Consider the following 27,681-nt stretch of genomic DNA (forward strand, 5'->3'; position numbering starts at 1 on the left):
CCAATACTTGATACAAAAATACTGTACAGCAGGGCATGGAATGTCATAGTGCAGATGTACAGACAGACAGACAAATCCATCAAAAGGGAAGATGACAATTTTTATTGTTATTACAAAAGCAAGTTTGTTATTTACTTCAGTCATTGAGTAACTGCAAGAGCAGACTAAGGGCTTAATCCCCACACAGCCACCACGCCAGGCACGGCGTGCCTCATTACAAAATGAGATCTAGGTATTAACTGCTTGCCATAGTAAAAGCTAGTCACTAAATCCTGGCCTGAGAGATACCCACATTTCCTTTAAAACAAATAGAAATTAGTTAAGTGTACATTTCTGAGAGCCCAATGTGTGAGTTCCTAAACACAGACCTTGCAGGCTCAGACCTCAGCTTCACCTAATGCATGGAGAGCAAAGTAGGGCGACAGCCGGAAGAGCGCCAGAGCCCTGGCCCCAGCCCACTCTGCCCTGGCAGCAGGAAGGAGGTAGCAAGGACTTGGGCTGACATCTGAAGCACTAAGCTAACGGCCTGGCAGAGGGGAGACTCAGGAAACATGGAATGCCACTCATCTGTGCCATCCACGAACCTGAGGTTTCCCTGGTAAGAGAGGGCACAGTGGCACATGTGACACGGCAGAAAACATTTAAGGGTTAAGAAATCCTGTTTTCTGCCTAATCAGACCTAGTGCCTATCTGCTTTCCCAGACACTGGGAACATAAAAAGGTTTTCACTGCCATTACTGTTCTGAGGAAGCATAGGATTAGAGAGGTATGTGAGAAATGTCCTTATTGAAGGGAAGACTCAGTAAGTTCTGGGACCCTGAAAATGCAGAATATCCTAGAACCCAAACCATCGAGAAGCAAATCTATTCTATCTGAATCCTGGCAATAAATCTGGGTTCAAATGCAATTGACTGAATTACTACTGGAAATCCTAATCCACTTACTATGAAACCTAATGTAACCAGCTGCTAAAATTAATCTAGTAAATCTTTAGGGTTGTGCATATGTAATTACACGTCTTTAACACGTTGCCATGGCAAGATCTCGAAAGAAATGAGATCGTGAACCTTTAGGTGGTATCTGCTACGATCACTGAAAGGTTAGCTGATGGAAACAGTGCAGTATTTGGACACGGGTAATCACGCCCCAAATCCAGTTGACCACTACCCTATCCACCTTGCACATGTCTGTGAGAGGATTAATTGCACAGTCTGTTCTAATAAGGTAGGCCAACACTGAACATAACATTTACTCATTCTATAGTCAGAGCTAGAGCTGTAATGGGAATTTTCACAAACGGTTTAAAGGTTGAAAGTTGCCTGATGTGGAGAGCTGTAGGAAATCTGAGCATTTGTCCCGTGGCTGCCCTATAAGTCCTACCTATAGCAAGGAAGCTGTCGTCCACGAGCAGCAGTGCTCCAGCAAGTCCGTGCCCATGAGGAGAGGTGCTGTCGTTAACTGTCATCCAACATCACAGAGCAATTATAGTGTTCCTGAAGACTGCCAGGGAGTTGTAGCTGCATTTTTTCAAAAGTTCATCACAGCAGCAATTTTTGATCGTAGGTTCAACTTTTTCTCAAACTGCAAAACTGCCTCTGGTTGCAAGCAGGAGCCAGAATACGTGCAGCACTTTGGCTAAGGACGCCAGTGACCGTCCGTCAGGTAGACTCAAAGTCTCCCGCTGTGAGAGCAGCTCTGGTAGTTTGTGTAACTAGCAGACAGTGTGAATCACATCTTGTTACAGTGATAACCTGTTTACAGTTTATAGTTCTTACATTCGATTACCATGTATTTCAATATTCTTAACTCAAAACAAGAAATAGACATGGGTTAATTATCAACAACACTTGACTACTTGTTACTCAATTTCATGGCAATATACACACACTCAGTCCAACTCTTGGCTTCATTTTACATAAATTTTCACTGAGTAAGTACTGCAAATCATAAATAAAAAGTGTTATATTTTCCCTTTTTTCCACAGTTAAGAAAAAAGGATTTGAAATGGCAACTTCTTTGATGTTTATCTCAATGACATCTTTTAAAATTCAGTCTATAATTTAAAAGAATTAAATAATCTAACCTTGAAGGTTGTATAAAGATCATTAGTGTAGAAAGATGCAAACAAAATCATGATTTTGACATATCCAGGCTAAATATCAAGAAAATCTTAAATATGCCCTCCCCTCACCCTACTTTTCATCACACATAAACTTTGCACTTGCAAAAGACAGAGACAGTGAAGGAATTTGTATTGCTGTTTAAAATCCAACATCTGCACACTGCAAGTTTGTTTCGGACATTTTATCTCCTTATTCAAATGACAAAGCAGTGTAAGCAGGAGTTTAAAATGCATTAGCTTTAAGTGAAAATACTTCTTAAAGAATCTCAAAGTCCAGTCAATATAGGATGTTGACTGGATGAAAACTTTCCAACCACATTTGTATTTGATGATGCTGTTTTGTAGAGGTAGGCCTTTGCAGCTGCTGTCCACGTCATTTTGTTTCAGTCTTCAGTATGCATAATCCTAACAGTGCGGAGTGTTTAACAGCAGACACAACTGGTTTTTAAAAAGGCAGTCAATTTAAAAGGAGAAATCTCTTTGGAAATAATGACCCTTTAACCTTTTTAAAAAAGATTAAAATCCAAGCAATTGCTAATTTCTCCTTATGAATATGGAAGTATAAAAGGACTTTTTTTCTGCTTAAAGCTCCGATATTTCCCAGAAAAACAAAAGCCCAGAAATGTTCAGACATAACTGAATTTCATGCGATTCAACAGCCATGAATGTAGCTCTGAGATGGTGTAGGGCATTAGTTTTGCACCGTCCATGGACAGACTCATCCAGCTCGTGAACAAGAATTCATAGTTTAGGAAGCACTACTAGATTTAAGTCTCCTGTTCTGTGACTGGAAATATGGCTCCTTCACTAGGCTTTTCTTTTCTGAGGACCAAGATTCCAGGGAAGGGACATTTATTAAACATACAATTACAAAGTATCTCATTTAGACACAGAGCAATCACAAAGTCACAGAACCTGGATATTGTCTCCGTTTACTTCCAGGAACGTTTCAAAGTCATGATAGCTGCAGCAGAAAGTCAGCCTTCACTGTGAAAGTCATCAGCGCCGCACCGTGCTTCAACCGCACCATGGCTAGCAAACTTTAGCTTTGAACTTAAGAAAATACAACTTCAAATCATTAAGATAAAACTTACACTGTGCTTGACTTTATCACTATCAGTTTTCATCTGTGCAGTTTCAGATGTCTAATGTGTTCATTTACTTGCTGGATTGGGAATCAGCTTGAACCAGCAAGGATCTTCCCACCTTTAAAGTCACTGACACAAAGAGTAAACTGAGTGACCTGTGGAACTGGCACTTGTAACTGGTAGTGTTCATACAGATGCATGCAGCGCTTATGAATACTAAAGGCATTTCCGCCACTTCTCAACATGCTTGCTTTATTGTCAATCCCATTAATCTAAGTCAGTTAATGGAATTTTCTTAGGGAAACAATTCATTAAGCTTTACTTATAAAAACAACAGTACGCTGTTCTTTCATCTTTAAAGAACTTACTGTGTTTAGGAAATCATATTAAAATAACCAATAGGCCTAGTTAGTGTCATCCTTGCATGAAGGTGTTTAACTGTGTGTATGCATTAACCATCAAAAGAAGGGGTCAAGCAAATTCTTTCCTTTGATACAAACTTGCACATTGTTTGTAAATGCCTCATTTAAAGTAGTGTGTAGGGAAAGAGTTAGAAAAGTCCAAGTAATAAAATGTATTCAATTACTTGGGAGTTAAAAAGCTAATGCAACAATGTTACATCCAGATAAAAAACATTATTCAAAACCAATTCAAATACCGAAAGGATTTCAAATTGAATATTTTATTAACATGGTAGCTGTCTTTTTAACATGTGCACACACACTCGCACACTCAGAATGATCTGCCTGGGGAAAAAGACTAACTATGCCTAAGGGGAAAATGAAAAATAAGAAAGTTCTGGTAGGTTTTCATTATTGTAGGCAATTATGTCCACATCACTTACACAGCTATTGCCAAATCTGTCCAATGAAGCAGAGTTTGAAAGGGGGAAAATCTTGGGAAAAATTCAACAGTGGCATAGCAGAGCTCTCAATATGAGAAAGCTGACATAACGTGGACTTTTGCTGTGAACTTTTTCTTTGCAAAATATTGGGAGAGATTTATCAATGGGCAGAAAATAAGAGAAGGCGGCGTGAAGTAGGCTTTGCAGTCAGTTTTCCTCACAGTATTGTGCAGGGTCACCAAGAAAATGCTTAGTCTTTCTCTGGAACCAGTTTCAGAACTTTTCCAATTGCAATGGTCTTACCTAGAAATGAAATACAAAACAAAACAAAGCAAAAGAAAAACAAAACAAAACAAAAAAAACACCTTTCAGTAGTCAACAGCAAGTCTTGTAAGGTATTAAGCTTATTGTTTTAATCATAAAAATATTTTACTATACAAATTATGGATTATCTGACTTTATCACCAGTCATGATTTCTGGTTAGGTAATCCTAATAACTGGGTCTTATGTTGGGGGGGGATTTGGAAAAGAGGTATGATTACCTATATCAAAGATCTTTGGATAATCAAAATATGGCATATCCACATACTAGAATACTGTTCAACGCTACAAATAAATTATGCTACAAAAAATAATGTGGTTGGACTTTAAAAGCATGCTAAGTGAAGTAAATTAGAAAAACAGATCCACATTTATGATCCTATTTGTAAAATGTCCAAAAAAGGCAAATAAAAGAATATGCAGATTGGTGGTTGCCCAGGACTGGGGTTCAGAGTGAGAGGGGAGTGTAAATTGATAAAAGGATTTTTTTTTAGCTGTCCTCATGTTCTAAAACTAGAATGTGATGGCTGTATGACTCTATATACTAGAATTCAGGTCAGTTTCAGGTTGTGTAAAATTCATCTCTATGAAACTGCTTAAAAAAAAATAAACTAGACTGGAGGCAAGGCTCAACTGGTAGAGCACCTGCTTTGCAAGCACAAAGCCCTGAGTTCAAACCCCAGTCCCACAAAAATGAAATAAACCTATTCTTAAGCAGCTTAAAGATGCAGTGAAGCAACCTTCCAGTGGCATTCCTATGGATTAAAGAGCACACAAACACCAACCCACTGGACTCCTACGAAAACCTCAAGGCCAAGTTATCTTCTAGAACAAAATAATTCTGGGGATGAAAGTCCCTGCTACATTCATTTCTCTTCTTTTGTCTGCCTGATTTTGTCCCGTTCTGATTAGCACCTAAAATTATCGTTCTATTACACCAACAGGATAAACCCAAAAACCAGTTTCACTATGAGTAAGATTGTTTAGGGTGAAGTAAAATGAACAATGTCTTTGTACACTTCCCTGAAGTATGGTTTGTGGGCCAGATTCACTCAACGGAACCGAGGCTGCCACAAAAACTGATGCTTCTATATGAATTAAACCACAAAGTTTCCGAATCTGAAGACAGTTATCTCAGAAATACTAACCCATCAATAAATGTTGCATAATAGTCATTTTGTTTTCATACGACAGAATTTCACGACCCTAAGAGGATGTTGTTTGTACCAATCTGAGGTAGGCACCGCAGGGTGCCCTGTGATACAGGCGTATCACACTTCTGAAAAATTAGGTCTAAAAGAAAGGAATAAGCCACAGAGCCCCTGTATTCTCCACACTAATTACAAAGGATTTCAGTATAGAAATGTCTCCTTTAATAAATTTAATTGCTCTCCAAACTACTGACAAACATTAAAATTAAGAATCTAATTCACAGAGCATTACTGTTGGAGTGTCAGTCAATTCTGCTTGCCATTTGCCACAGTCAACTCCTAAAGCATTGTATGAATATTATAGAAGATGAAGCTGGGTTTTCTTTGAACCTGCTGCAATGTGGAATATACACAGACACTGAAGAGTCCCCAAGCCAGACACCCCAGACATCAAATGCAGCTCTTACCCTCATCTCTTAAGGTGAAACGACCCATCTGAGGAAAGTCTTTAAAGGTCTCGAGACAGATGGTTCCTGCCGTCCTTAAACGAGCAATGCACACTTGATCTTGTTTCACAAAACGAGGTCGAGTCTTACTTTTTTCTCCTGATTTTTTATCTACCAAGCAGATTAAGGCCTATCCAAGAAAAGAGGAAGAGAAGGTCAGAAAACTGCCAAATACAAGGAACTTTAAAAATGGAGTGAAAGCCAGTCATGGTGGTACACAACTTAAAATTGCAGTGTTTGGAGGCACATAGAGTCAGGAAGAAAGCAAGGTCAAGGCCAGCTTGACAGGGAGACTCTGTGTCAAACACAAAAACAAACGAAAGAATTCAATGCAAATAAAAGTGTATCATTGTTACAGAATTACGAACTGTCAAGGTAAAGTTCTTAAAGTCGAGACAGACAACGAAGCCATGCTCTGCGCACTCACGGTTATCTCGACCTCCTCGATGCAGGTGTGGACGTGCAGCACTGCGTTGTACCCGGGGCAGATGATAGACTTGTGCTCTATGATCACTATCTGCAAGAAACAAAACATTTCTTTCTTTACTGAAAAGGCCAAAAGGAACCCAGTGCTGGAAAGGCGCCACACAGCACCACACAACTCTCAGCTCAGTAGGAACACTAATGTATTTTCAAAGTTGTGAAGGAACTATTTTGTTCCCAGGATGAGTCAGATTGCCTGACCATGAAGCATAAATTCAATGTCTTAACCTAAAAAACAGCAGGCAGACTTGTATTCTGAGAAGCCTTCCTTTTCTATTCCCCATGGAATTAAGATAATTATTATCACCCACAGGCTGCCTAGATGTGATCTTGCCATAGCGATATCCATGTTTTTCTTTTCTTTGTTTGGGTAGAACTGGGGTTTGAACTCAGGGCTTCACGCTTGCTAGACAGGCACTCTGTTAGAGCCACTCCACCAGCCCTCATTATCCACTTGCTAATACCCAGGGCCCAGTAAAAGTGAGTCTTCGGTAGCTGGCATAAAGATCTGACCTGATTCTCATCATGCCTAGAACAGTACTCAATTCTGTTAACCACAGTCATTTACTCTCACTCTCCCTGGGAGGTCAGACTGCTAATAACACGGAAAAAATGCTGTGTGACCTTTGTCAGTGAACAGACCAACTATCACTTCCAAGATGGGGTTAATGATGTATTACCGTTACTGTCTGCTTTATTCTAAATTTTACTAACAGATCAAAAGTAAAAAGCAATTTATGAAACAGTCCCTAGCATGTAAGTTCTTGTACCACCTTGAAGACATTGTGTGAGAAAGAGAGACGCTACAATCATTATACTATTTCAGTTTCCTAATGTTGGTTAAGTGGCAGGTCACAAATATTCCAGACCAAAGGCACTTAGGTACTAGCTATCACAAAACGACTACCTGAACTGGTTTACCTGGGCATCAAATGTGCGTCCAGAATGACAAAGATTATTAAGATCGCAAAGTATGAATCCAGGAAGAATCTCCTCCTCTTCGATTCCTTTCAGCCTGATTTTAAGGTTTTCACCTGGAGCTACAGAATCAGTTTCTACATCATCAGAAAGTATCCCAAGAACTTCCACGTTGTGCTTAAAAAGAAACAAAGGTTGGAGGTTTGCTCACACATTCACTGCACTGCACAATATAAAATGACAGAATAATCATTTTACCATGTGCATTTATGTAACATGACTTTAACAAGAATCTTATCATAGAAGTACAACTGCCAATTAAAGGTTTAGCCTTTTGTTTTTTTTTGCTTTGTGATGCTGGGGAGTAACCCAGGGACTGCTGCAGGCCAGCTCTCTACTGCTTGGATATAAACCAAGGTCTAACTCGTCCTCTGATTAATATCGCATTCTAGAATATAGTACAAACAGTATTTGCCTTTTTTGCTTTTACAGAATTAAAACACCAAATTTAATATTTTGACTTTAATCTATGTATGTATTTTTTCCCCCCAGAAATGGGGATTAAATGTGACTTGAGTCACATTCCAGCTCTTGTTTTTGAGTTGGGTCTTGCTAACTTTGCCCAGGTTGGTCTTGAACTCCCAATCTTCTTGCCTTGCCTCCCAAGTAGCTGATATTACAGGTGTGTGCCACCATGCCTGGTTTGTGGGTAATGAAATTTCAATTTTTTTTGGTTTTTTTGGTAGGACTGGGGTTTGAACTCAGGGCACACTTGCAAAGTAGGTGCTCTACCACTTGAGCACACCTCCAGTCCATCTTGGTTATTTTGGAGATGGGGTCTTGTGAACTATTTCCCTGGGCTGGCATGTAACTGAGATCCTTCTGATCTCAGCCTTCCAAGCAGTTAGGATTACAGGCATGAGCCACTGGCACCTGGCTGAAATTCCAGGATTTAAAAGATCCTGAAATATCTGAAATGTGGACATCTCAAAAGTTACTTCAAAAACTATATTTAAGAGGCACATTAACTGCTCAGTGAGTACAGTATTTCCTTTGGAGAAAGGAACAGGGCAGTGCTGATATTTACACAGTGTTGTCAGTGTACTAAGTGTCACTCTCCTACATCATTTGTTCTTTTATTTCTCCTTCCTGCTACAGCTCAGAATAGGATGGAGCATGGAGAACCACAGGCTTCTAAAGACTATATATATTGTTAGCACCAAGAGTTAATGAGAGTTGTTCACCTAGAAAAGGTTTAAAAGTCAATCTATGTCTTGGGAACAATTTTTATCAAAGTAAAAAAGTGATTGTTTTTAAGTTTAACCCATTAACAATTTAAAAAGTTTAAAAAATTGTGCTTAAAGATAACTAAACCAAAATACGGCTGAGGCTGTGGCTCAAGTGGTAGAGCGCCTGCCTGGCAAGCTTAAGGCTCTGAGTTCAAACGCAGTACTGAAAACAAAAAAGGTGGTGAAATGCACACAAAATGTAGCATCTTAACCATACTACACGCTCAGTAGTATTAAGCTCTTTCACTTAATGAGCAAACACTGTGCAGCCGATCTTCACTCTGAGTTCTTTTATCTTGCAAAAGTGATACTCTACATAATGGCCAAGAGTTCAAAGCCAGCCTGTGCTATCAGCCCTGTCTCAGAAAACCAAAACAAAATGAAAAACATGTAAGTAGTATTGCTAGATCATGCAGAAATACTTTTTGTTTTGTTTTGTTTTGAGGAATTGCTGTGTTGTCTTCCACAGCAGCGGCACAGTTTCACTTGTACAAGAGGTCAAGTACCTCCACATCACAACACTTGTGCCTTTCTGGGTTTTATGACAGCCATCCAAATGGGTCTGAGGTATTATGTCATTGTAGGGGTATTTTTGGTAATACTGGGGTTTGAGTTCAGAGTCTCATGCTTGCTAGGCAGGCATTCAACCCCTTGAGTCACGGCTTCAGCCCGTTTTGCTTTAGTTATTTTTGAGATAGAGTTTTGCTCTGTACCCAGGACAGCCTGGTCTGCAATTCTCCTATTTGTGCTTCTTGGCATGGCGGGAGTCTCACATACTTTTAGCCTGGACTAGCTTCAAATTGAAGTCCTCTTGACCTCTGCCCAGGTACAGGTGTGAGTGTCCATACTGTACTTTGCTGTAGTTTTGATTTCAACATAAATGACTGGTGATGCATCTTTCCACATGCTTGCTGGTCAGCTACTTTTCTTGGAGCAATGTCCATCCCAGTCCTCTGCTCATTTCTAAATCAGGTTGTTTTGGGAAACTGTTGAGTTGTAAGAATTCTTTATATATTCTGGATTAGCCATCCAGCAGATATATACTGTTTACACCTATCTTCTCCCACTTCGTAGGATGTCTACATGTGAATTTTGAAAAGTAAGCTAGTCTGAATTTCCTGACACTCAGGAGGGGTGAGGTGAACCGAGTTTTTAAGGCTTACTCAACAGCTCCAGGTTACTGTACACACACCCTGCATTTAGCATAAAGTGACAGCAGCCACTTCCTCGGGGTACTGATTTCATTTGCCAGGGGAAAATCTTTATTTTCTGCTGTGGCACAATACAGGTAACATAAAATTTACTGTGTTAACCCATTTTACAGTGTATAATTCAGTGCCATCTAGTATATTCACAAATTGTAAACCATTTCCACCACACAGTTCCAAAACATCTTCATCACCCCAAAAGGATCCACTAAGCAGTCACACTCCCCAACACCTCTCCTGCTGCCTCTTGCAACCACCAATCCGCTTCCATCTTCATAGCTTCTGTGACAGCTCTACAGACAACACTGAGCAAAAAATTCAAACTGAATGTCATTTCCCTTTGGTCACCAGCCTTCTGAATAGAGACCACAAGGAACAACTTGTAACATGCCAATTCCACCTAAGCATGATACGGGCAGTGGATACCTTTTCTTATTCCCTGAGCCTGACATAAGCATGGTCAAGAAATCTTTAAATTTACCAAAAACCTTTTTGGCAAGTCAATTTCCCTACACAAGCAATGTCTCTTGAAGCTACAAGTCAAGTCCATACATCAGCATTTGAGCAGTTACAATTAACAGGAAGGAATAATTCACAGTCCTGATTTTATACATTTTAGTGAAATTCCAATGATGAAGAAATTATAATACATGAAGGAGGTAAAAACCCCAGTCTGGAGGCAGTGCTCAAGAGGTACAGCGCCTGCCAAGCAGGTGCACGCCGTGAGTTCAAATACTCAGTACCAATACATAAACAGCACAGCTTGGACACAGTGTTTTATAACACACACACTCAAAAAAGCATACCACACAGTGACTAAACCCGAGGTTTCTTCCTTGGCTCTCTCACTAAATTTTGTTAATCAAAGCAAGTTGTTTTACTGCTCCAAATCCCCATTTTCTTGGCCCCATAACAATGGGCCTGATTGGTGGTCTCCTCCTGTGGCATCTTGGAGCTCTAAGACTATGGTAATATTGACTCTCCATTTGTCACTACAGATTTGCTCTCCAGTGTCACACCTGGCACCAAGCAAGCACTTTCAAAAGCTTGTTCATGGAAATCCCCAAGCTTCTCACAAGCTTTGCCTCCTTGCTAGCAATCATTTCAAGGAGAAAATCCACCCAGCGTACCTTGTTTGGCATCATCACAAGCTGCTGGCCTCTCGAGATTGAGCCGGACTCCAGCTTTCCCAGGACCACAGTGCCCATGTCCTGTTCAAATTTCAAACAGAATACCAAACTTCAGCCTGTGCTTGCTACTCAACAGTAGCTGAACAGCCCAAAGTGAAATCCTGCATGGCCACTTAGAAAGCAGTCATTAGCCTAAGCAGAACGCTGAGGGTCAACATTACACACGGAGAGGGGTTCTTATCACAGGCAGATAATCAGGTACGCCCAAGATTTAGAAAGAAATCTATGATGAAACATCTGAACTGTGTGTACAAAAGTCTGACCCCTAAGCCCATTTCCTTTTCTATGAATTCAGAAAAACAATACTTCTTCAAGAACTTTAGAATGGAGTATAATGAAAGAACAAAATATTTGAGGAGGGCAAAACAGTACATGAATTGTTACTGTAGAACTTTAAAAGTAAAGTTAACAATCCAGTTAAAAACGTAAGTTAATTTTTTTAAGGCTAACATCTGGTGTAAGAAGCTTTAAACTAGCACCATGATGCTGCTGGCGGAAGGAAGTTAACACATTATTTTTGCAAGTCTTTTTATCAGTATCCAGCCACTTCAATGAGAAAACCTTGCAGCCCAGCATTTCATTTGTATGAGATTCTGGCTAAAAAGGATCTCTGGCCCACTGGGAATGGCTGAAACAAACTACGTTTGCTGAATGAATGCAGCCACTAAAAAAACATGTGAGATAATAAAGTTGTTTTATAATTAGCAACAACACAAAACAGTTATTTCCCTTCCCACAACCCTGATCTCCTTCATGTTTTGGGTACCTTGTACTTGTCCACAATTGGCAGTCTGATTGGTCCATCAGCTGATCTATTGAAGTTTGGCAAATTATCCAGATATGGAATAAATGGTAATCCTCTGAGAACATAACAATATCCATTAAAGAAAGTACCAAAACTTCAAGAAGTTACTTTAACCTAAACAAAGCCCAGCATTCTTCATTCCATTTATTACCCATTTCATCAGCCTAGTCCTCAGAAAACTCAAAACACAACGAAACAACTCAGTACAATAAAGTTTCTGAATTTATCCTAGGTGTGGAAAAATACTTTATAGCAATAGTCCCCACGTTGTACTTCATGACTACATTCCATTACCTTTTGTTTGGCTTTGAGTCAGGATCTCACCATGCAGCCCAGGCATGCCTTGAACTCATAATCCTCCTGCCTCAGCCTCCTGAGTGCTGGGACTACACATGTGTACCACCTCACCTGCTCTCTATTACCCAATTTTTATGGACTCAGAGGTATCATCTTTTTCAACTCTGATGTCATGATTCCACAAAATAATTTCCCCTTTATTCGAACGGGAAGACTTAATATCATCTAGCTGCCTATGTCGCAGAAATTACAAGCTGATCCTAATATTCATATGGAAAATCAAGAGACTCACAAAAGCCAAAACAATGTAGAAAAGGACAAAATTGAAGTCCCACACTTGCTGATTTGAAACTTCAAAGCTGTATTGTGTGATACTGGCCTAAGACAAACATACAGATCAAGAATAAAGAACTCAGACTCCAGAAACAAATAGTCTCTCACATTTATGGTCAACTGAATTTCAATGAAGGTGCCAAACCAACTCAATAAAGAATATCTTTCCAACAAATTGTGCATAAACAACTGGATAACTGTATGTGAAAGCAAAATGAACCCAGACATAGATCTTACCTCTTACACAAAACTTAAAATGAAATATACATGTAAATATCAAAGGTAACAATTGAAGAAAATTTAGATCAATATCTTTGTGACCTATGTTTTCTTTATTTATGACAGACACCAAAAGAATAATTAACAAAAGGAAAAAACTGGACTCCATCAAAGTTGAAAGTACTGTGCTTCAAGGATGCCACTGAGACAGTGAAAAGGGAGGGCTTAGGGTGTAGCTCAGTAATAGGGTACACGGTTAGCATGTGCAAGGCCCTAGGCTCCATCACCAGCACCATCCTCCCACCCCAAAAAAAAAAAAAAAAAAAAAGAGTGAAAAGGAGGCTATCTACAGAATTGTGTGTGGTAAGGGACTTGTATCCAGTACATAAAGAACTAAATAAAGAACTACATTGAGAACCTGACTCAAAAGCAAAGGCTGGAAGATTTTAAAGCCAAGGTTATGCCAATTTCCTTTAAGTTAAGACATACACGTATTTTGGGAATGGGAAGGAACTGGGATTTGAACTCAGGGCTTCACTCTGGTGAAGCAGGCGCTCTCCCACTTGAGCCTAGCACCTCCAGTCCATTTTGCTCTGGTTATTTTGGAGACGGGGTCTCAAGAACTACTTGCTCAGGCTGGCCTGAAACCTTGACCCCCCAATCTCAGCCTCCCAAGTAGCTAGGATTACAGACACCAGCCATCAGTGCCTGGCATTTCACTGTTTTTTTAAAAGAGGGAATAAAAGGTTACTCACATGTACCACGGACAGAAATCTGATTGTTCTTTGAGATTTGCTCCAGTCAGTCCTGAGCAGGGCATAAAGTGAATGTCCTTTTTGGGATTGAAGCCAACTTTTTTCAAAAATGGCACTAGTTTCTCTTTACATTCTTCATATCTATGAATATTTATAAATAAATTATAAATACTTATAATTTATAAATTTGAGTAAACAAATGAAGGTTTAGAAAAACTTTAGGGAAAAATACATACAATAACAAAACCATCCTTTATTCTACTGACACATCTATGTTAAAAAAGCAGTAAAACATCTAAGCTTACCTCTCATTGCTCCAATTAACTGTTGGATCATCCATCTTATTAATAAGCACAATTAAGTGTTTTACACCTGCTGTTTTTGCCAACATGGCATGTTCTCTGGTCTGTCCTCCTTTTTCAAATCCAGTTTCAAACTCTCCTTTCCTGGCTGAGATTACCTATTCCAAGAAATCAGAAATTTATTCTTATACATTCAGACATACCCTTCTAGCAGTGAAAACATCTTTCCACTCAGGTGTATTTCTCCAACAAAATAGAAGCAAATGAGTTGCACTGCACATGGTGCCTTTGAATATCAAATCAGAATCCAGATGGCTTAAAATCGGGGTGTTTGGGGTTTGACTTGTAGCGTAGTGGCAGAATAGCACAGGGCACATGCTTAGTGTGAGGCCCTGGGTTCAACTTCCAAACCCCAACCAAAAAAAAAAGAGAGAGGAAAAAAAAAGAAAATATTAGCCGGGCGCTGGTGGCTCACACCTGTAATCTTAGCTACAGAGGAGGCAGAGATCAGGAGAATCACGGTTCAAAGCCAGCCTGGGCAAATAGTTCCGTGAGTCCCTATCTCGAAAAACCCTTCATCAAAAGCAGGGCTGGTGGAGTGACTCAAGGTGAAGGCCCTGAGTTGAAGCACCAGTACTGCAAGAAAAGAAAAAAGAAGAAAAAAAAAAAAAAGAAAAAGAAAATATTTGATTATTTCTTTTACCCCTCAACTTCCCCAAATATTTATAATTCAAACATTTATATGTAGGGCTGAGGATACGGCTCAGTGGTAAAGTGTGTGCTTAGCAAGTGCGAGGCCCTGGGTTTGATCTGAGCACATTAAAAAAAAAAACAAGCTGGGCTGGACATGGTGGTCTACATGTGTTATCTCAACTACTTGGGAAACAAAGACTGGAAAGACTGCAAGAGGCTGGTGGTCTGAAGCTGGTTCTGGGCAAAGACTCCAGCCCTACCTGAATAAGAACTAAAGCAAAAAAAGGGCTGGGAACATGGTGAAAGCAGTAGAGCACCTACCTAGCAAGCATGAGGCCCCAAGTTCAAACCCTGGTACCACCAAAGGGGAAAACCAAATATGATCTAGTATCAGTACACTGTCAAATGACTGAGGCAGGAGGCTGAGGCAGGAGGATTGTGAGTTCGAGGCCACCTTGGACTACAAAGCAAGACCTGTCTCAAAAAAACAAGAAGTGAAATAAATGGTTATTATTCATTTCTGAGAGAACAAATTTTGTTATTTTCAGAAGTAAATAAAGATTTCTTAGGCAGATTAGTATTGACAATGAAAATTCTGACTCTGTATAATACAGTAATAATACAGTTTACTGTAATCAAAGTTCTAACTTTTAGAAGGAAAATTCAAATATTTAAGATACAGCTTGGGGGTTGGGGTGTAGCTTGCTGATAGAGCACTTGCTGAGCATATACAAGGCCACAGGTTGAATTCCCAGCACTGCAAAGGAAAACTAAGGGAAAGAAGGAAAGGGAGGGAGGGGAAGGAAGGAAGGGAGGGGAGAGGAGGGAGGGAGGGAGGGAGGAAAGAAGGTGCAAGTTGGGCTACTACTAAACACACACGGGTTGAACTGTCTCTCACCAGCACAGCCAGGTCAGCTTGAGAGGCGCCACCAATCATATTTGGGACAAAACTCTTGTGGCCAGGAGCATCCAGAATTGTAAAATGCTTTTTTTCGGTTTCAAAATACGCACGACCCACTTCTACTGTTTTACCCTTGTCTCGTTCTTCCTGATTTGTGTCTAAGGCCCAAGACAAGTACCTGGAAGAATTTTCAAAATTACAATACTGCTAAGAACATGTGACTGTTTTTAAGACATTCTACCTGTGATTAAACCTGTGACTGCTGACACCAGTTTTATGTCCATTCCACATCTAAGCATAAACAAGACTGGTGAAAATAAGTTACAAGAATAAGGAAGGTATTACTGTGATTCAAACAGGACCGTTATGCGTATGCACAGTCAATCATTCATTCTATGAACAGAATACTTAGTGCAGGTGCGGTGATGCACACCTCGCACCTGAATCCCAGCACTTGGGAGGCTAAGGCCCAAAGTTTGGCAGCAGTTTCAGGAAAGCCAGGGTGACACTGCAAGATGCTGTCTCAAAAGAGCAAAGACTCCTTAGTAGCAATGCCAATATCACTGTGAGTAAAGTACTAACGGGCTCCTCGTTTCACTTTTATAAACATCTGGCACACAGTACAATGCAAATAATGGTAGCAAAAAATAAGAATATTTTTCAGAAGCAAAGGCCAACCCATCATGTGGGAACACTGGCTACTTGCTAAAAATCACATTATTTTACTATGTAAACGTTAGATAATTTTTACATAAATAATTCAAACCATCCATAACATCAGGTATTAATTTACACTACCTCATCTTTCATATTTCTTACATGGTATAACATTGATTAGGACTTCCCCCTTTAATCCAGAGGAATACAGTCTTGTTTTAAATGATCATTAATGTCCCACTGAGATGAGGTTCGCAAACCTGCAGTACTAGAGTCAGAAACAAGAGCCTTAGAACCCAGCGCGCTCTGCTTTTTTCATTTTGCTTTCTGGCTGGCAGTACTGGGTTTGCACTCAGGGTTTCAAGCTTGCTACACAGGCATTCCACTGCTCCATCCATTCCTTCCTGTCCCAGCATTTATTCCCATGATGACCTTTCAGACCCTAAGTACAGTGACGCTTCTTGCTTTCTGCCCAATGCTACTGCAACATTAAATTCTATTTCTGCTTATTAAAAATGGTAAGTGTATTTCAGTGGTTATATAACGTTCCAATTAAATGCAGTGTTTGTAATGTATTCAATGAGTCTACTACTAGATGTTTGGATGGATTCTAAATTTCCTTTGTCTACATTATGATGTCATTAAGTAACGAATCTACTGAGTATTAGGAGGAGAAAGGAAACATTTTTATTATGAAGCCATTTTAAACAGCAAGAATTTATTTCACTAAGTTTTTGAGACAGGGCCTCACCATGTTGTCCAGACTAGCCTCAAACTCAAGCAATCCCCCTGCCTCAACCTCCTCAGTAGCTGGGACTACAAGAGTGCACCATCATGCCTGGCTAAGAAATTGTTTTCACAGACCACAAAAGTATGAAGTGGACAGTGTTTCCTTGCAAGTAATTCAGTGTCATAGAAGATTACCAAGTTTCTCTGTTTTTTTCTTTAGCTTCTCTTTCATATTTCTCGAGTGTCCTTTTGTCAACCATTCCAGTTAAATACCTAAAAAAGGGTTAAAGAAAAAGAAGGAAACAATTTGTCACATTGCATCAAAGCCATTGAGGGACCCTCAACTCTGAACACAGCTATTTTAAAGTAAACGTACCAGTGGTATACTGAAAAGTGGAAAAGGGGCACGTGCACAGTCTCACATTATCAGGTAAAGGGGAAAAGTAAGAACTTTGGAATGGATGGTACTGACAGCATGCTAACCGAGTCCTCTTGGCTCGTTCCATTGGTAATTTGTAAAACCTGCTACTGACATCACACATCCCCAGACATGAAGAACACATACATCCTCTATGGTGTTCTTGCTCAAAATGCACAACCTTGATGTAACTGTGAGAAAATATCAGACCAATCCGCAGTGAAGGACATTCTGTGACATGACTGAACAGCAGTACTCTTAAGATTGCTAAGGTCATGATGAAGGAAAGTCTGAGAAAACACCACAGGTTGGGGACCATGGAGATACACGGGCTAAATGCAATACAGAATTCTAGATATAAAAATCCTAAAACACAGAAAAGCTAAGTTCAATTAAGAGCTGCTGCTTAGTTAGTAGTAGTATACCAATGTTAATTTTCTAGGGTTTTTTTTTGCGGTGCTAGGGACACTTGCTAGGCAAGTGCTCTACCACTGAGCTGTACCTCCAGGAAGAAATACATTTTAAACACCTAAAGTACAGAAGAATAGCTTAGCCTAATTACCTTAACCATGCTCAGAATACTTCCATTAGCCTACAGTTGGGCAAAGTCACAAAACACAAAACTCAGTGAGCACTGCAACCAGCGGTGGCCAGAGGATCGCTGTTTCCTCTCGACTGAGCGCAAGCCAAAGCTCACAGCCACTGCCAGCATCATGAGGGAAGATCACACCGCTCAGGAAAAGATCAAAAACTTTCAAGTACTGTTTCTACTGAATGCATATTGCTTTTGCATTATTTCATGTGAGGGACCATCTGTATATTGAAAAGAGACTAAGACTTCCTGTAATCTAGGGTTCTGTACTGGTTTTCGTGAAAAAAAATCTAATTACAGTTTTTAGAAATACATTGAGTGTTCAGTGAGAGTCTGAAGTGATTAACGCAGTAATGACACTGCAAAAGTTACTTAGCCTTCTCTACAGGTGATCTATTAATTTTCTTAACTTAGGGCGGGCCGTTTCAGCTGCTTGAAATTCATTTAATCAAATTAGCTATTATTTAAACAAGTTGGACTTACATTATTTGTCCTCCAATGGTTGACTTGCCCGCATCTAAAAGTAAAAACATCAACAATATGCAAATTAGAGGCTAAAAACAACAACTAGCATATGCAAACACAACTACAGTTACTTTGTAGCTTGTGTAATTAAATCTTGCAGAAGTAAGTGAACTGTAAAAGGAATGTGAGGCATAAAGCCTAGTGACCTTCTTCATGGAAAATGAGGCTACTAAGACCACTCAGAAATACTTTCCTGATGAAAAGAGCCAGGCGTGGGGGTGCACACCTGTAATCCCAGCAGACGGGAGGATGAGGCCAGCCTGTGCTACACAGTGAAACCCTGTACAATGTGATGATGATGAAGGAGAAGAAAGAAGAGTAGGAGGAAGAGGAGGTGGAGGAAGGAAGAAGAATTTTTCTTCTAAAAAGGAGTGTGGTGTTTTGTATTAAGGGGAAGGAAGAGACAAAAGAAAAATGGCACAGGATTCTCTATTCTCTTAATTTTGAGGCTAGGCCTGATAATTAGAAAACAGCCATTTAATATATAGGGTTTATTTGGTTGGTTAAACCTGCAACTTTTGCAAGCACCCAAAAGTTACTTCAGATTATTAATTTATTTCACACAAAATTAAACTACCAAGTAATAAGGTTAATCCTACTGAAATGAACACATGAAAAACTAGGAACATATGCCGAGCCACCAAAGTAGTCTAGAGACTAATTACCTACACTGAAGCTCACTTCCTTCCTACTTTTATGACATTATAAAATTGTTCATTGGCCTAAACTTCAAGAAAAAATACTGGCAATTTTTTTGACAGTTGAGGAAATGTAGCAAGTTAAAAATCGAGGCATTTTAGCATGTGTAAGGCCCTGGTCCAACCCCCGGCACAAGCAGGCAGACAGACAGACACAGACACACAGCAAGACGTTTTAGATAATTCTGGTCAGTCTCACTAACCGTCTCTAGGTAGCCAAGTACATGTTCTGTGTTATGGCGTACCTGTCACATACTTGGTCTTGTGACTGCGGTGAGTGTAACTTACCTACGTGCCCAATGAACACTACATTGACATGTTCTTTTTTAGGAGCACCTGGGGGTGCAACCACAGATTTAGGTTTTGGTATTTCCTCTTCCTCTTCCATCATTTCATGGGTACTTTCTTCTGACGGCCTTCCATCTCCCAAGGAACCACCCTCCGGCTCTGCTTCACTTATTTCTTCTTTGTGCTCCCATGATTCTTCTGGGGACATATCAGTCTCTCCATTTTCTACTGAAAGAAGACATTTTAAGTAACTATTCTGAAAAAGATGTACCTGCACATGAACACACACATGTTGTAGCATGACAACTGAACTTTATCATATTGTTAAAGTTCTATTTCCTAATGTCTCCTTCACAACAAAAATGGGACAAGAGCTTTCCAGCTGGCCTCACTGCTGATGTCAGCTCTGACTCAGAGATTCTGAGATGGCTACAGTAGCAAGGCATCATTTCCTAAAGCAAACCAAATAACAACAAAAGGGCTAACATTCCCAACAGGACTTGTCACCCCAGTGTCAAGATGCCCTGATGTAGAAATACAGGAAAGTTTAAAAATCAGAACACAGGATGCCGGGCACCACTGGCTCACACCTGTAATCCTAGCTACTCAGGAGGCAGAGATCAGGAGGATCAAGATTTGAAGCCAGCCTGGGCAAACAGTTCATGAGACCTTACCTCAAAAATACCCAACACAAAACAGGGCTGGTAGGGGTGCTCAAGTGGTAGAGTGCCTGCCCAGCAAATGTGAGGCCCTGGGTTCAAACCTCAGTACTGCCAAAAATAAAAAGATCTGAGAATTCTTCTTGGAGGCAAAAAAAAAAAAAAAAAAAACCAAACAAAACACAGGAGGACTGTGATATACAGATGTATTTCCTAATCTTTCTTTAGTAATAAGATGGGCATCTACTTTAACAGTCACTTTGGGAATATGAAACCCTGAAGAGCAATAAAATGTAAGGTAAGGAGGAAGGGCTCTTTTCACAAAAAGACAAGCAAGTACAACTATTCAAATTGCCATTAGCATTCCTTCTCAAAATTCTGTTTGCGATCACTCATTTCTCAAGGCAGAGTTCATGTCCATATTAGTCCTGCTTTCTAAGTCCCAACGGCAAGGACTCAACATGTCTTTAGTGCAGGCACTGCAGTAACCAGAACACTCACAAATGCACCTCAAATCTAGAGAGAGAACAAAATTACTGTATTAAGATGGTCAGAAAAGGCTTACCAACGGGTTCTGAAAGTTCCATGCTAACAGCTGAATTTGAACCTAGACAAGAGATGGAAACACAACACACATTTACAAAACACTGTCCAGCTTTCCACACCACAGACAACTCAATGTTTCTTTAAAAAATTACCTTCACACAGTAGTGACTGCTCCTCTTGAGCGGACTCCACAGGGGCTGTTCAAGAGAAATAGTTTCTGTTAAAACTAAGACCTTTACACTGTAGGACTTAGCTTTTAACATACAGTAAAAATCACCAACTAGTTCAGCAGCACACCACAAAACTCAACAACTAGGACCAATAAGCAGCTAACTCAAGTGTTCAAATCAGAAGTCTTTTAAAACTAACTAAAAAAAAAAAAAACTACCAATAACAACCACCTTAAATGTTAAGCAGCCCAACACGGACCAAATTAGTTGGATTTTGCTCATTCTCTTTTGGCAACCCTCTCACCCAAGGTTGTAATTATTATATATCTTACCAAGATACAAGTCAATTTGAGACCCGAAAGATGAATGGCACTCGTGTAAAGCCTCTGGAATACATATGAGACCTTAAAATACTTAAGAAAAAGTAACTCCTAGAATGCACTTTTGCTCTACTCTACAAGTCTAAGATCAAGCAGCAATTCAGTTTCCCAACTGTCAAACTGCTCATCTACTTAAGTAATCCCTGTAGAAAGGTAGGAGAAATAATACACTGATGCCCAAATATGGAAGTCTGATTTTTACTATCTGATCAACCTGAACAAAACTCTGGAATGAAAGTGCTCTTGCTTTCTCCAAGAGTGAATGTGTAACCTCCAAAACTCCCATTTAAATGGCTGCCCAGAAGAGTTAACACCTATGTTTTTTGCAGTACTGGGGTTTGAACTCAGGGCATCATGCTTGCTAGGCAGGAGCTCTGTCACGTGAGCCACGCCCCCGGCCCTGGGTGCAATCTTTAGTGACTTCAAATGTTGAGTAATTTCCTGTCCCTCCTAGATAAGGCCATCCAAGTTTGTTTTGGGGATAAGCACTATACTACTGAGCTACATCCCCAGCACTTTATATTATTTTACTTTCATTCTGTTCTTATTCTAAGACAGCAGCGTCTTAAGCTGCCCAGGCTGGCCTCAAACTTGTGAACCTCCTGCCTCAGACTCCCTAGTAGCTAGAACTGCAAGTAGGTGCCACGCCTGCCTTTTTTCTTTTCTTTTTGAAGAGAGAAGTGACAGACTCAGAGTGTCACTCAGGAACATCCGTGGCATGTACAGATGCTCTGGGGCAGGAGAGACACTCCAGGCAAAAGACTGCATCACCCCTGCAAGAAAGCATGTCCTTTGGACTGCAGAGCAGCACAGCTACAGCGACGTAGAGGCACACTGCCAGGAAGAGAAGGGGGGTAAGTCAAGACTTCCACAGTACCAACAGATACGGGGAGGGTGGGAGAGCATTTAAACTGTTGCAAGGAGACAGAAATTGTACTTCTTACACCTCTTTTGCTTTTCTTTCCTTGCATTTTTTTTTTCTTAAAGACAGGATATCTCACTATATAGCTCAGGATGACCTTGAACTCTCTATGTAGCTCTTTCTGCCTCAGCCTCCTGAGTGCTGGGATTACAGATGTGAGCCACAGTGCCCAACCTTGCTTTTCTATTTTGAAGAAAAGTTTCAGGGTAAGGAAAAAGAAATTAATCCTAAATTGAGTTCACAGACCACTTAGAAAGAGGCAGTGGCATAGGGCCGAGGAGGGACCCTGCACCTGAGTGGACTCCTGGACTGAACTCCTGCCCTGTCACTTACTTCACTGGCATTTTGGGAATGAGGCAACACGCAGCTGACAGGCCTCAGAGAGGGTATCAATTTAGGAAGTCCTTGCACCCAGACTTTCAGCAAGCGCCAGATTCCTCTCACTAAAAACAAAAACAAAAACAAAAAACCAGCAGATTCCACTCACTGCCTGAATACCTCCATCTTCATTCCACCAGCTAGCTCTGCCCCAGCGTCCTTTATAGGTGGGCCGGCATGAAGCACCCCCAAGTCCACACAGTGCTAGGCAGGGACAGGAGATGGCACTCTGCACCAACAGGAACTGAACTCTACTAAGCCTCTAGTGTGCTAATTGCAGGCCACTAGGTCCCTCAAAAAGCCCATGACAGAAAGACACTGCATCGCTCCCACCCCACACAGGTCAGAACAGACTATGGTTCCCTTCTAAATCCTCCTCTAACAGCCCCTGCTGAAAATCCCTGCAAAGGTAAACTAAGCTATCATGGGCAGTTAGGATGTGCCAGGTTTTTTGTTGTTGTTTTTCAGTACTGGGGCTTGAACTCAGGACCCCATACTTGCAGCCCTTTTTTGCTTTGGTTATTTTTCAGATGGACTCTCATGCTTTTTGCCCAGGGTCAGCCTCAGACTGCAATCCTCCTACCTCCGCCTCCCATTAAGCTGGTATTATAATCATGTACCACCATACCCAGCTTCATTCATTGAGATGGAGGTCTTGCTAACTTTTTGCCTGGTCAGGCCAGAACCTGGATCCTCTGCCTCACAATTAGCTGGGATTACAGAAGTGCACCATTATGCCTGGCCTGCACCAAGATTTTTAAGGCATGAAAAACACTGAGACAACTGGTAGGGTGGGCTTTGCCACCACTTGCTATATTCCTGTCAACCAGCTTTTCAAAATCAAATGGTACTCATACACCATCTCTTTCCTGGCACCAACTCAGGTTTACATATGCAATTACACACATAGGACGTGGGGACTTCTCAGGACAGGACAGGACAGGACATCTGGTGGTCATATGACCACTTCCATGGCTGAATAATGCAGCATAATGTACTCTGTTTATGGTTTTTCAAACCACCCTACAGTTTAAAACTTACAGAGGCAAAGACAGCATCAAGTACCAAAACAATGACGTGCTCAGTAATGCAAGATGAAGTTAGGACTCCAAAGTAAACTGACTGTAGTTTCTCACAGTGGAAGAAAGCTTCCATGAAACCTTCAGACCACTGACAATAAAAACCTAATGGCAATGCTGGTGACATCTGAGAGCCCAATGTCTTTTGGCAGTACTAGAAGTTGAACTCAGGGTCTCCTGCTTGCTAGGCAGGTGCTAGACTACTTAAGATAGACCCTCAGCCCTAAAATTATTCAGTTTGATTGTGTCTCACATGAACACTAATGGTCACATACTGTGTGATCCACTTCTGTGAAATATTCAGAACAGGTAAATCCATGAAGTCAGAAAGCAGACTGAAGACCGCAGAAGTTGGGAGGAATGGGAATGGGGGGTGGATATGGTTTGGAACTACATACAGGATGCTACCTGTACCACAGTGAACATTCCAAATGGCACTGAGTTGTTCACTTTAAAATGTTTTACTCTGCCAGGTGCTGGTGGTTCACACCTTTAATTCTAGCTACTCAGAAGGCAGAGATCAGGAGGATTATGGTTCAGAACCAGCCCAGGCAAACAGTTCTCAAAACCTGTCTTGACAAAACCCATCACAAAAAGGTGCTGATAGAGTGGCTAAAGGTATAGGCCCTGAGTTCAAACCCCAATACCACAAAAAAAAAAAAAAGTTTAATTTTATGTTACTCGGAATTTTACCTCAATTTTTAAGGGTACTCATCTATAGCAAAGTCAAAAAACTCAACCCCCAAAGAATCAGCAACCCAATGAAAAAATGGGCACGAAAACTGAGTAAGCAATTTTCAAAGAAAAGGTACAAATGGTCAATAAATACATGAAGAAGTGCTCAACTTCCCTGGCTATAAAAGAAATGCAAATCAGAACTACATTGGCTGGTGGGGTGGCTCAAGTGGTAGAGTGCCTTCCTAGTAAGCTTGAACCTCCTGAGTTCAAACCTCAGTACCACCACAAAAACAAAAATGCTACACTAAGATTTTATCCCACCTCAGTTAGAACGGCTACTGTCAACAACAAATGTTGGTGAGGAACTCTATACACTGCTGGTGGGAATGCAAATTAGTACAAACATTATGAAGAGCAGTATGGAGATTCCTTTAAAAACTAAAACTAGACCTACCATACGATCCAGTGATACCACTCCTGGGTATCTACCAGAAGGAATGTAAGTCAGGATACAGTAGACACCTGCACACCGATGTTCACTGCAGCACTATTCACAATAGCCAAACTGTGGACACAACCCAGATGCCCTACAACTCATGAATGCATCAAGAAATTATGGTATATGTACACAATGGAGTTTTACTCAGCCACAAGGAATAATGACACCATGTTAAGTGAAGTAAGCCAGGCTCAGAAAGACAAAAGGCGCATGTTTTCTGTCTTATGTGTTAGACAGATCCAAAAGATAAACATATACACAAAAAACAAAGATGATCTTATAAAAACACTTACGTAGAACATGTTTGTGACAGTGGAACTACTCTACGGAACTCAGGGGAGGAGAGAAAGGAAAAGAGAATGACAGAGCATCAACAATATTGAAATACACAAGGCACCGGTGGCTCACGCCTGTAATCCTAGCTACTCAGGAGGCAAAGATAAGGAGGATCAAGGCTCAAAGCCAGCCTGGGCAAGTAGTTCACAAGACCCTATCTCAAAAATACCTATCACAAAAAAGGGCTGGTGGAGTGGCTCAATGTGTAGGCTCTGAGTTCAAGCTCCAGTACCACCCCCCCCCACACCCAATATTTCCATTGCACCTGTGCAAGCAGAGGGCACTACGGTGGGGACTGGAAGCTGTTGAATGATGGGGGTGGGAGGGAAGGGGGAAAGGAGAGTAACAGAAGGGGTTGAACAGGCCAAAGTAAAGTACACTACAGTGGGATACTTCTGAGAAACCCTCTGAACACTGACTTAGAAATTAATAATGAAAGACTGGACTGTAAAATAGGTACAGTGGGGGGGGTGCTAGTGGGAGGAGGAGGGGGAATGGAGGAGATGAAGGTGAGGGAACATGGATGATGGGCTTCACATACACACATGAAACAGAATGATGAAACCTCTTGCAATTGCTTTAAGTGTGGTGGGAAAAGGGTTGCAGGGGGGGACGTTGGGGAGCAATGTAACCAGTATACAACATGAGGCTAATCTGAACTGTCACGATGAATCCTCTCTGTACAATAAATACACCCTAATAAAAAATGGAAAAACATATTTTGCTGGAATCAGACTCACAGTCTATGGTAGGCAAGCACTCTTTCACTAAGCTAAATCCCCAGCTAAAGGCATAAAATTTCTTTAAGGTTTCATCAAGGATCAAAGGATTTGAACTCAGATGACTGTTTGGCCAGCTCATTGATACAGCACAAGATGGCCAATAGTCATGGCAGGTATGATAGCTATGTTTTGGTCAAGTTACAGGGTTTAAACACAAACGTCTAAGCTATATATTTCATAAATCAGCTACTTAAACGTTTACTGCTTTTGCTATAAAACTCATCTTTAACTATTTACACATTAAACAATGACAAATGTTTAACATGTCCTGTTAAACGATCTACGCAAAGAAAAAACCTTCAGTGCCTTCACAGGAGCCACAAGTACGAATAAAGACAACAAAATTCTGTCTGATACAAGCTTCTACAACGATGGTGATGTCCTGGATGTGTCACTGACCACAGGGCTACTGTAATAGAGGAACTGAACTTTCCATTTCACTTCAATTGGTGCATGTGGCTGTGCACTGGATTTAAGGTTCACACTCAGGACTCCTCCTTGGCAGGAGCACAGCTCAGTGGGAGAGCACCAGCCTAGCATGGGCCAGGCCCTAGGTTCCATCCATTGACGCCAACATTTGGCTTACCTAATTCTCCAAAACTATTCTAGTCCCTTCCCTACCCACCCTACACTGGCAAGGGCTAGTAGTAAGTAATCTCCTCTCTAGGACAGGATACCCTTGGAATTCAAGGTACCTACATCCATCTTAGTTCCTGTTTCCTAGGAGATTAGACTTCCAGAATGGCTGTGCTAGGTGAGTTTCTGGAATCTGGAAACTGCTCTTGTAGTCTGGCCTGCCACACAGGTGGCACAGTGTACCATGCACACAATCAGCCAGTACTGAACTAACTTCAGCAGGTCCTGTGGTTTCACAATACCTCCTGTAGTCTCATCACTTCTTTCCTCACCACCCAACTCTATCCAGTCACTGAATTTCCATGAAGAATATACAGAGTAAAAACGACTTAAATGTGCCAACTTTCAAAGAACAGGTCAGGAAGGCACCACATCCCAGACATTAGAGTACAGCTTAAATAAGGAAGAAAACTCCACAGGCACTCAGGAATCACTATCATCTCACCAAAACTGATACTGAGGAATTGTTCTTGTAGGCCAATACTGGAAAACAGTAAAAGCAGACGTCAAACAGAAACGTCTGCAAAACACATAAAGTCAACCGTTTTGTCTTAATTATTAAGCACCCTAAAAAAATGAAAAGGCAAAAACCTGGGTGTGGTGGCACATCGAGAGTGGTGGCAAAGGTACTTGGGAGACCAAAGCAAGATTGCTTGAGCCCAGGAATTCAAGACCAGTCCGGGCAACACAGAAGACCCCATTTCAAAAAAATGGAACAATGGCCAGGAGTCATCATCACAGGCTCATGCCTATAATTCTAGCTATGCAGGAGGCAGAGATCAGGAGGATCACGGTTCGAAGCCCCAAGCAAATAGTTCATGAGACCCTATCTCAAAAATACCCAACACACACATAAAGGGCTGGCAGAGTAGCTCAAGTGGTAAAGCGCCTGCCTAACAAACATGCCCTGAGTTTAAACCTTAGTACCATCACCACAAAAATAAATAAGTAAATAAATAAAGGAAGGAGGGAAGAAAGAGAAGAGAGAAGGAGAGGAAGCCAGGAAGGAAGGAGGGCACAAAAGCATTGGCAGAGGCATAAAGCAGCAAAATACCAACGTTTTCTTAAAAGCAGAAGGAAGCAATTACAAAGTAGTATTATAAATTAGAGCTTGCTTACTTATGTCATTCTGCTACTTCTGAGAGAGAACATGGAAACAATGCCCTAGTTCAAACTCATGGGTCAGGTTTTTGAAAAAAGTGTCTTAGCCAAGTCAGGTGCTGATGGCTCATGCCTGTAATCCTAGCTGCTGGGGAGGCTGAGATGGGGAGGATCCAGGCTCA

The 27,681-nt window shown here is 40.9% G+C and overlaps 1 protein-coding gene across 3 annotated transcripts in view; it reads right to left on the minus strand.

The window, feature by feature from the left end:
* Positions 1-3,876: 3,876 nt before the first annotated feature.
* Gspt1 (G1 to S phase transition 1) overlaps positions 3,877-27,681 on the minus strand; it is a 30,586-nt gene continuing 6,781 nt past the window's right edge. For 2 of the 3 annotated variants that reach the window (XM_074059631.1, XM_020167259.2), the window contains exons 2-15: positions 20,691-20,735; positions 20,558-20,599; positions 19,334-19,561; positions 18,306-18,339; positions 17,008-17,085; positions 15,424-15,604; positions 13,836-13,990; positions 13,531-13,671; positions 11,888-11,981; positions 11,062-11,142; positions 7,438-7,611; positions 6,461-6,550; positions 5,995-6,163; positions 3,877-4,357 (exon numbers count right to left, since the gene is read on the minus strand). In XM_074059631.1, the coding sequence (XP_073915732.1) occupies positions 4,305-4,357; positions 5,995-6,163; positions 6,461-6,550; positions 7,438-7,611; positions 11,062-11,142; positions 11,888-11,981; positions 13,531-13,671; positions 13,836-13,990; positions 15,424-15,604; positions 17,008-17,085; positions 18,306-18,339; positions 19,334-19,561; positions 20,558-20,579 (1,500 nt within the window). In that variant the 5' untranslated portion in view covers positions 20,580-20,599; positions 20,691-20,735 and the 3' untranslated portion in view covers positions 3,877-4,304. The remainder of the gene's footprint in view (positions 4,358-5,994; positions 6,164-6,460; positions 6,551-7,437; positions 7,612-11,061; positions 11,143-11,887; positions 11,982-13,530; positions 13,672-13,835; positions 13,991-15,423; positions 15,605-17,007; positions 17,086-18,305; positions 18,340-19,333; positions 19,562-20,557; positions 20,600-20,690; positions 20,736-27,681) is intronic. The other variant, XM_074059630.1, reaches the window with a different exon arrangement.

The sequence above is a fragment of the Castor canadensis genome, chromosome 17, assembly GCF_047511655.1.
Source record: "Castor canadensis chromosome 17, mCasCan1.hap1v2, whole genome shotgun sequence".
NCBI lineage: Eukaryota > Metazoa > Chordata > Mammalia > Rodentia > Castoridae > Castor > Castor canadensis.